Here is a 10,318-nt window from a genome sequence, read left to right on the forward strand (position 1 = left end):
AACCCTTAAATTGGGGTTGATTTTGTGTTGAAATCAAGTGAAAAATATGAAATTTTGGTGGCTGCAACTTTATTTTGAATTTTGGTAAAAATCGGTTACCGAAAAGATTGAAAAATGGATAAAAACAGAGAAAAGAATTTGAAGTATTTACGAAGAACACTTTGAGTATGATGAAGAACGCTGAAGAACACCTTTTTTTATCTTAAAAAGGGAAAGGAAGTAATTATTTTGGTGTTTGGGGGTTACTTTGTAAATATTAAAAGTTAGGGTGGTTAAAGTAAAAATATTAAAAATTATATTTTATTAATAATAATAAAATAATCCGAAAAAGACAGTTTTCGTAAAAGCTGTAGAAAGACAACTTTAAGTGCAGAATCTCATAATTACCTTCATTAAAAATTTAGGGAGTGATAATAAGATTTTAGTGAGTAAAGACAAAGGAAAGATAAAAAGTTGAAAAAAAAGGATAAAAATCGAAGAAAAAGTCGGTAAAGTTTCAACAACAGAAATAAATGGTGATTAGTAAGCAAAATAGGAGCAATATAGTTAGTATTTGAGTTGCGTCTATAGTTAGGTATAATATGAAAAGTTAAGCTGTTTCAGTCTAGACTTAATGAACCTATACTTGGGACATGCTAACTATTCATAACGAAATTTACAAAAACTATAAATATACACATTAAACAGAGAAACTAGAGCAGCGTAAAGAGACAAAGAGAAAAGAGTAATATGATAAAGAGATGAGTAAAGTATCATTTTTGTCCCCAATATTTAGGGTAAGTCTTATTTGTGTCCCTAACATTTAAATCGTCCTATTTATATCCCTAACGTTTATAAAAGTGATTCAATGTTATCCTACTATCAATTATACTAACAAATCAGATTATATTTTTCAATTATTCTCACTTGAATGTATTCATTCTCAATTAGATCTCACTTGAATGTGTTCGATTTTAATATTATACCCACTATTTGTGTTTAGATTCAATTATGTTTTAGAAAAGTGAATTATGTAAATGTTGTAGGAATTAGTTTCAGACCTATTGCCGATACTAAGTAGCAGCCAAAAATTTGTATCCATTTTTCATGATATTATGCATGGATCAGATATATCATGGCGAATTCTTCAGATTCCATTGTGGAAGACACAATGGAATCTGATAAGTGAGATTTCGAGTAAGTGTTTACATAATCTTCTTCTGTCCGAAGAAATTTTTCATCAAAATAATGAGTCACCATTGATATCGACACATCTGAGATCGCTATATACTTTTGATGAGCTATTTTTCGGAGTGGATAATCAACTCTATCTCAGACATTTGTATTCTAACTTTAAGAAGAGATTTTTAAAACTCAAATTAAAGTGTTCATGATGTGTAATTGATGGTAGGATAACATTGAATCACTTTTACAAACGCTAGGGATACAAATAAAATAATTTAAACGTTAGGGACACAAATATAATTTACCCCAAACGTTAGGGACAAAAACAATACTTTACTCTAATATCTTTTATACTATTGCCAAAAATTTAAAATCATAATCAAATATATCGATTTTATTTTCTAAATTTATCAAAATAGTGGTACAAACATCTTTTTAGTGTTTAGATTTTGTTATTAATATCTCATTTATCGTGTAAATTACAAGATATTTGTAAACATAGTTTCGTCGTTATTTTTTTTAAAAACAAATTCGTTTACAATAAATCAGATTACGCATATCTCTATTACATTTGTAACCACACAATGAAATAATTACTAGAATGTAAAAATGTGAATAGTTTTTAAAAAATATAAAAGTAAATATAGATTTTAATTTAAAATAATATTACATGACTAACAAATGCTATTATTTTTATTGAGTATTTGACGAATAATAATTTATCTTTATATTTACAAGAGTTTTATATACGATAAATATATAATTTGCACATATAATTATCAGAATTCGCATATATAAATTAATAAAATTTATTCGTTTCTCTTTAAAAAATTTATAAAGAAAATCAGGAATATACAATGCTCCCCTTAGACGGTTAGACCTTGAGTACAGGGCAAACGAGAAGGTGAGAGAGTCGTGTTGGGGCTTTACACGTGGCACGAATTAATTGGTCATGGCACAGAAAGTGTTCTTCAGAACTACTCACAAAGTCGCAAGTTTCAGGCACTCCAAAACTGAAATCCCAAAGGATCAGTCAAGCAACAACCTCATTTCTCCTCTCTCCCTCTCAACTTAGTGCGGGGCTGCTGTCGGAAGAACCACCGTCGGCGAGCCAAGCACCACCGTCTGGCTCCAGTGGCTCCTTCTCCACCTTCCCTCGGTTCCGTTCGCACCGTCCGCTGCAGAATCCACTGCTAGCTGCGGCAACCCGTCGCTGTCTCGTGCTCCGTCGCGATTCCCTGGAAACGCCGCTGCCACCTGCTTCTTCGTCGTTCGAGCCTACTCTTCGCGATCCCAAGGGAAGACCGCCGCAAGGAGTGGAGCTGGTCTTGCCAAGATCGGAGAAACGCGCCGGAACCCTCCGCCACACCTTCGAGGTTTTGTTTGGATGTCGATTTGAAAATCTGGATCTAAAATTGTTGATACATTCTGCAAATTTGTTGTTGAATTGTTTGTTGAATCTGAATTTGCATCGAGTTCTTCTTCTTCTGCATCCATGATTTTTGAAGTTTGGCATGAATTTTGTTGTTGTTGCTGAAATTGTGGCACCGCATCTTTGTAAATATAACTTGACAATGAGGATTGCTGAATTGTTGTTTGAACTGCCATTTCTGTTGATTTTGCTTGTTGCTGCTGTGGTTGGACTAGGAAACAGAAATCTGATTCTTCTTCTGCGTCTTCTTCATCTTCTTCTTCTTCTGTGTGAGCTGGAATTTCTGTTTGTATTGCATAATCTGAGTGTGTTGTGAGATTTTCTGCTCGTAGATTTGTTGCTGACTTGCTGTGTGATGAGTAACTAAATTTTCTGCTTGGTGATTCTTCAAGTTGCTGTTGTTGTGATTGAATTACCAAATTAAAATCTGAGGATTCTCCTTCTGCTCCCGTGGTGTGTTGTTCTCCAAATTGTAGAGCTGTGGAAATTTCTGCTTCAGGAGTTGTTGAATTATCTGCCTCTGGTTGTCGTGAATCTGGAAAATTGGAGACTGCTGGAGTTGTTGATGATCGTGCAAGGTTGCACAAATTTTGGTGCAAGTTGCTTGAATTTCTTCAAGTATCTTGGTCCATTTTTGATAATCTGAATTCAAGCTTTGTAAACTAGTTTGAATTTGATCCCAAATCAAATCCGAGGAATTACCATGGGAGTTTGGTATGGTGTTCAATGAAGGCACCATTTGATACGAAGTTGTATCAAGAAATAGAGAACTAGATAGAAAATCAGACAAAATAGAGGAGAAATCCCTAGAATTAGAACGAAAGAGGAAAAATAGAGTTTCTCATTACATAATGGATATCCCTATATTATTACGTCATACCTCTATTTATAGTATAATTTTCTAATTGGACTAGTCCAATACTAATCCTATCAATATACATCATAAAATATTTAAAAAAAATGTCAGAAAATAAAATACAAGGCAAAACTCTTTTGTTAAAAAGGTTAAAGATTAAAGAATAAATAAAATATTTTGTTTTGGTTCAAAGATTTTTGCATCTACACAGAATAAAAGGTTAAAAAGGTATGTTTAGTTTACATTGTCCGAGCTCACTTTTCTTCCTCCCTCACTGTTGGTTAACAAAGCTGCTTCAATTTATGTTTATTTTGTTAATTTTACTGATTTTGGGTCACTGAAATCTGACTCCAAGTTGCTGATTTTTCAATTTTTTTTAATTTTTGCTTATTTTGTTAAACTTCGAAGGATGATGGATGATGGTGTTTTGTTGAATTTTGTTAAATTTTCTGAAATAATGTTGTTGCTGATTTTTTAAAATAATGGTTGATGGTTCATTTGAATGATTGTGTTGAGTATTTTTTGCTGAGTTAATTTATGGGAACTCTTAATGATGATTATGATTTGCGATGAGTAGTGTTTTTGTTTAGTTTAAAACTTGCATATTAATGTTTTTTTTTTTGTGGTAGATCATTGTGTGTTTGTTTGATTTTTGTAGTTATAAACTTGGAAGTTGTTTATAAACTTTTAGTAATAGATTATGAATGATTTATTACATAAAATTATAAAATTTTAAATTTTATTAGTTTAAAAATAATTAAATTTAAATATTTAAAATTATATATTAAATTTTTAATAATTTTATATTTAATTAAACCGGTTAAATTTTGATTAAACCATTAAATCAGTCACTCTATCGGTTCATTAACTGGTTTGGTTCATGCAACCTTGAAAAGAAGAAAAGGAGGAGAGAGAAGATGCTTGTGTTGTCTGTAGTTAGTTAATTACTCTCATAAACTTCGTTCCGAAGGCAACTCATTTCCAACACTCACACTCACACTATTCTAAACCCCCTCACTCCAACACACTTTTCTTCTTCCAACTTCAAAATCCCACTTTTCCTTCGCCATTTTCCCATTCCCACTCCTCATTCAATCAGTTATCTTTCTACTTTCTCCTGTAATGTAATTCCTTTTTTTCTGTTTCTATAATTGGTTGATGATCAAGACGGTGTCGTTGGATTGTTCAGTTGATTATGATGATGATGATGATGCTTGATTAGGTTAGATTAAGTGTATTGATCAAAATTGTATCTTTTAAGTCCTTGCTGGTTAATGGGTCAGCCATGTTACACCATTTGCTTTTCTTGAAATTAGGACTTTGGAGTGCTACTTTAATTGCAATTGAGAATTAGGATACAGGGAAAGAACCAAAGAGGGTTACTTTGCAACACATGTTCCCTCTGCATCGAATCCTATGCTTCTGTGTTGTTAAGAGTTGAAGCCCTACTTCCTTGTGCGGCTGGTTTAACTTTAACTTGTAATTGATGCCTGAATTCTAGGATTTGACTCACTGAAGAAGGAGAAACAAAGAATTTTTGGATCAGATCTATATGTAACTGATGCTTGTTCTGTTGCTTTCCATACTGAGCTGTAGCTTACACAATCTTTTTCGTTTTGGATGTCAGTGCTTTCTCCCTTTGTGCTTTCACAGGTTAATTTGTTTTGTAAATTGTGTTCTACAAGCTACTTGTTGAAATGTGCCTCTCAAGTCCCAAGTTGCATTTTTTTTTTTTGGCTTTTTCTTCTGTTGTTGTTTTCTGTTCTGTGTAATGGTTTTCATTTTGAAATGCTTGGATATGTTTTGTATCTTAGTTATTTGCATTTGATGTATGTACAGGGTCTGTTTGGTTGCCAGCAAAACATGAACTTATCTTCTCTATTTTTTTTCCTTTTTCGTATTTTTAATATATTTTATATTTTAATAAACTTAAGCCGAAATTGATCAGAGGAGTGAACTACTTGTGTTTGTTTTGAATGCTGGTTTGTTGCTTATTTATAGCCTACTGAATTCCGCTTTGGGGATTTGTTGGGATTGAAGGTTTCCTGCAGCCAAGTATTGATTTGTGAATTCTGAATTTCTGATAAATTGTGCGATTTATAATTTTTCAGGATCTTGAGAAAATGGATTCTGAAGGAAGTGAAAAGGAGACCGTGGTTACTCAGGTTAGCATTGGTGGATTTGACCGTGTGGTCAGAGCAAATGATCTTGTGGTATTCTTGGAAGAGAAAATTGGAATGGTAGATAGGTGTCGCTTGAAGACATCTTGGACCCCTCCAGAGTCATATCCAGATTTCAGCATCATTGATACTACACGGGTTAAAAAAACTGATGCCTATCAGAAGGTGGAGCCCCATGCCTTTGTGCATTTCGCAATGTCGGAATATGTAGCTGAGGCTCTTAATGCTGCAGGTCGAGGTGATCTAGTTTTGAATAACTCGCCGTTGAAAGTTAGTTGTGGTCCTGAAAATCCACACTTCTTAAGGCAGAGGAGGAGAAAGACAACTCCTTTTAAGATGTGTGATGTACTTGTTGAAATTGGTACTTTAGTTAAACCTGAGGAATTTGTAGTCGCTTGGAGAGGACCTAACAAAGGGGTAAACTTTCTAGTGGATCCTTTTGATAGCATGTGCAAAGTTTGTTTCAATAAGGACGTTGTATTTGCATTCAAAGGAAAAGAAACAAAAGCAGTCATAAAGTGTGATTTTCAGGTGGGATTCTTGGTGAGAGACATAAATGAGATAAAGCAATATAAGGATATGTCATCTTTTGTTGTTTTATTGCACCTTGCTTCCGCTCCTTGGGTTTGGTATAGAACTGCAGATGATGACATTGTAGAATCTCCAATTGATTTGCTTGATGATGATGATCCGTGGGCTAGGACCACTGATTTTACACCAAGTGGGGCCATTGGTCGATGCAATTTTTATAGAATTTCAATACCACCACGCCACGGTGCAAAATTGGTTAAGGCCATGCATTACTTGAGAGCTCAAAGAGTGCAAGATATTTCACTTAGGCGACCACCTAGGGTACTGGATGAACTAGATTTTGGTGTATCCATGTCAGATCCTTTCTTCTGCATTCATTCACAGAAAGGTGTTGCTTTTGATGTTATATTCTTGGTTAATGCTGTCTTGCACAAAGGTATAATCAATCAACACAGTTTGTCAGATGAGTTTTTTGAATTGCTGAGAAATCAACCTAAGGAGGTCAATGTGGCTGCGCTGAAACACTTATGTTCATACAAGCGTCCAGTGTTTGATGCAGCTAAGAGGCTGAAACAAGTCCAAGAATGGTTGCTCAGAAATCCAAAACTTTATCAGAACTCGAAACAGTTAGATGATGTTGTTGAGGTTAGAAGACTGGTCATCACTCCAACTAAAGCCTACTGTATACCACCAGAGGTTGAACTGTCCAACAGGGTTCTTAGAAACTACAAAGAACTTTCAGATCGTTTCTTAAGGGTCACCTTTATGGATGAAGGCATGCAAACAATCAATGCGAATGCTCTTAACTATTATGTTGCTCCCATAGTGAAGGAAATCACTTCAAACTCCTTTCCGCAGAAGACACTAATATATAGGAGGGTGAAGAATATCTTGGAAGAGGGGTTTCATTTATGTGGCCGAAAGTATTCATTTTTGGCCTTCTCTTCCAATCAACTGCGGGATCGTTCTGCTTGGTTTTTTGCTAACGCAAGCAACGAAACTTGTGATACCATAAGAAATTGGATGGGAAAGTTCAAAATACACAATATTGCAAAATGTGCTGCTCGGATGGGACAGTGTTTTTCATCCACTTATGCAACAGTTCAAGTTGCAGATGGTGAGGTTAACTATCGTTTGCCAGATATTGTAAGGAATAACTATGTTTTCTCCGATGGCATCGGTATTATTACTACTGATCTGGCAGGGGAAGTTGCTGAAAAGTTGAAATTGGACAGTGTGCCCTCTGCATATCAGATCAGATTTGCTGGTTTTAAAGGGGTAGTAGCCTCTTGGCCTGCCAAAGGGGATGAGCATCGGCTCTCTTTAAGGCCTAGTATGGACAAGTTTTCTTCTAATCATAAGACCTTGGAGATTTGTGCCTGGACTAGGTTTCAGCCTGGATTTCTGAATAGGCAGATTATAACATTGCTTTCAGCATTGGATGTATCAGATGAAATATTTTGGCAAATGCAGAATGCAATGATTTCAAGGTTAAATGAAATGCTTGTGGATGCCAATGTGGCATTTGAAGTTCTTACGAAATCCTGTGCTGAGCATGGAAATGCTGCAGCAATAATGTTAAGTTGTGGTTTCAACCCCCAAAATGAACCTCACCTTAGAGGTATGTTGACTTCCACACGTGCTGCACAGTTATGGGGACTCAGAGAAAAGTCTAGGATTTTTGTATCTTCTGGCCGGTGGTTGATGGGTGTATTAGATGAGTTGGCTGTGCTTGAACAAGGGCAATGCTTTGTTCAAGTGTCTACTCCCTCACTTGAGAATTGTTTCTCAAAGCATGGGTCAAGATTTTCAGAGACAAAGAACCTTCACATAGTGAAAGGTTTGGTGGTTATAGCAAAAAATCCTTGTCTTCACCCAGGTGATGTAAGGGTTTTGGAGGCAGTTGATGCTCCTGAATTGCATCATTTACATGATTGTCTTGTGTTCCCTCAAAAAGGGGACAGACCTCATACAAATGAGGCTTCTGGAAGTGACCTTGATGGGGATCTTTATTTTGCCACATGGGATGAAAATCTTATTCCACCTAGTAAGAGTAGCTGGATACCTATGGATTATACTGCACAAGAAAGCCAACGTACCAACCGTCAAGTCACTACTCGGGTATATGCTTTTCTTTCCAAACTTTATCTATGAATTTCCTCATTAACTAGCAGTAGTGTGCAGTATTGTCCATGGCCCATGGTTAATATGAAAATTTTAATTTCATTTCTGTGTGAATTTCTGGTAGGAACTTGCATTAATGAGATAATATTTCATATAGGGGGAACACTGTAATACCGAATTGTGAGTAAACTAGGAAATAAAACATAGTATGTTTTTAGCTTCATGTTGTGTGTGTTATGTTGCACATGTTTATGTACGGACTTGCACAGTCTTCTGCAACCTTGATCTAGGATATGCTTTAAGTTGGTTTTTCTCATTGCCATTTTTTCTGTTAACGGTGTGACTCAGCAATTGAAAACTGTCTGTCTTTCATTCTGCAGGACATTGTAGATTTTTTTGTCAGAAACATGGTCAATGAGCATTTGGGTACCATATGCAATGCACATGTTGTACACGCTGATTGCAGCGAGTATGGTGCCTTGGACGAGAAATGCATAAAACTGGCTGAGTTAGCAGCAACTGCAGTTGATTTTCCAAAGACTGGGAAGATTGTTGCGATGCCACCTCAATTGAAACCAAAATTGTACCCTGATTTTATGGGCAAGGAGCTGCACCAATCCTATAAATCCACAAAAATCCTTGGCAGACTTTACAGGAGTATCAAAGATGCCTATGATAAAGAAATTGATGCACCTGATTTGAACTATCCAACAGATGACATACCTTACGATACAGATCTTGAGGTTCCAGGATCTGCTGATTTTATTGCTGATGCATGGGAAAAGAAGTGCTCTTATGATGGTCAATTGAGTGGACTTCTTGGTCAATATAAAGTGAAAAGAGAAGAAGAGGTTGTCACTGGGCAGATCTGGTCTATGCCAAAATACAACAGTAGGAAGCAAGGGGAGCTGAAGGAGAGACTCAAACACTCATATAGTGCCCTGAAAAAAGAATTCCGGAACATGTTCGAGAAATTGAATTTGAACCCAGATGCAGGAGAATTAAGTGACGAAGAAAAGAATCTGTTGTATGAAAAGAAAGCTTCGGCGTGGTATCAGGTGACATATCATCCTGAGTGGGTAAAGAAGTCCCTTGAACTGCAATTCAAGTCCCCAGAGAGCCAGGAGCCAGGTAGTTTGGGGAATGTGGTGATGCTGAGTTTCCCCTGGATTGCTGTTGATTACCTTGCTCGCATGAAGATAAGGCATCGAAACTTTGGAAACTTCGACTCCACTAGGCCAGTTGATTCCCTGGCAAAGTACCTATCCGAAAGGTTATAGTCTGGTTTTACTTGATCCCGGCAATAAGACCACTCTGCCACTTTGAAGTATGTTGGTGAACATGCGTTCACTGCGAACAATATGCATGTGTTTCTTAATATTGTGTTTTTGTTTGGTGTTTCACTGATCAGTTTAAGTTCCTTTGCTTTTGAGGCAATTTGTATGGATTGCATTTTGTACTGCTTGTCCTGTTGTGCAGGATGTTATGTATATAGACTGAAAGTGAGTTTGTGTAGATTTCAATATGTGAAATTGCAACTTGTATTGGGGAATCCTTTACATTACACCAAGTTCAATTCTCATTGAGTTACATGACTCATGCTTTGAGCAGCCTTTTTCTTGAACGTGTGCTGTGTGCATATGTGAATTGCATAAGTAGTATGTTTCTATAAGGACTACTGCTTTGAACATGGTATTGGTGAACCTGGTAATTGTGGAAATTCATTAATTGAGTACCATGATATGGATGTGAAATTTTGTGCTCACTGCTTGTTCCTAAGGGTGTGTTTGGCATTGTGTTCCCTCTTGGGGTTGAAAATTCCTATCACAAATTGCACTTGATAAGATTTGCATAAGCAGCATATACAATTCATGGAGTTGCCATAAATTGCTAATTCTATTCATTTTATAAAAGCATCCACTTCAAATTAAAGCTCAGATGCTTAATGATAATATTATGTTATGAAATTTTTGCAAAAGAATGAAGCACAATCAAAGAGGTCTAAATAGTAAAATTCTGATCTTTATTTTC

General features: G+C 35.9%; 1 protein-coding gene across 7 annotated transcripts; it reads left to right on the forward strand.

Moving 5' to 3' along the window:
- The first annotated feature begins 2,146 nt into the window (after window positions 1-2,146).
- On the forward strand, window positions 2,147-10,024 carry LOC130944192 (RNA-dependent RNA polymerase 6). Of its 7 annotated transcripts, none has more exons than XM_057872385.1 (3): window positions 2,147-2,553; window positions 5,564-8,284; window positions 8,668-10,024. In XM_057872385.1, the coding sequence occupies exons 2-3, from the start codon at window positions 5,576-5,578 to the stop codon at window positions 9,565-9,567; spliced, it is 3,609 nt and encodes a 1,202-aa protein (XP_057728368.1). In that variant the 5' UTR covers window positions 2,147-2,553; window positions 5,564-5,575; the 3' UTR covers window positions 9,568-10,024. The 7 variants fall into 7 exon arrangements, with proteins under 7 accessions (XP_057728368.1, XP_057728365.1, XP_057728366.1 ...); XM_057872382.1 differs by having other exon boundaries at window positions 2,148-2,540; XM_057872383.1 differs by lacking the exon at window positions 2,147-2,553 and adding an exon at window positions 4,347-4,674.
- Window positions 10,025-10,318: the final 294 nt, after the last annotated feature.

The sequence above is a fragment of the Arachis stenosperma genome, chromosome 8 (assembly GCF_014773155.1).
Source record: "Arachis stenosperma cultivar V10309 chromosome 8, arast.V10309.gnm1.PFL2, whole genome shotgun sequence".
Taxonomy (NCBI): domain Eukaryota; kingdom Viridiplantae; phylum Streptophyta; class Magnoliopsida; order Fabales; family Fabaceae; genus Arachis; species Arachis stenosperma.

Coding starts and splice junctions, on each gene's coding strand:
- LOC130944192 (XM_057872385.1), top strand. CDS start 5,576: ATGGATTCTGAAGGAAGTGAAAAGGAGACCGTGGTTACTCAGGTTAGC. Junction 8,285..8,667: donor ACCGTCAAGTCACTACTCGG/GTATATGCTTTT, acceptor TTCATTCTGCAG/GACATTGTAGATTTTTTTGT.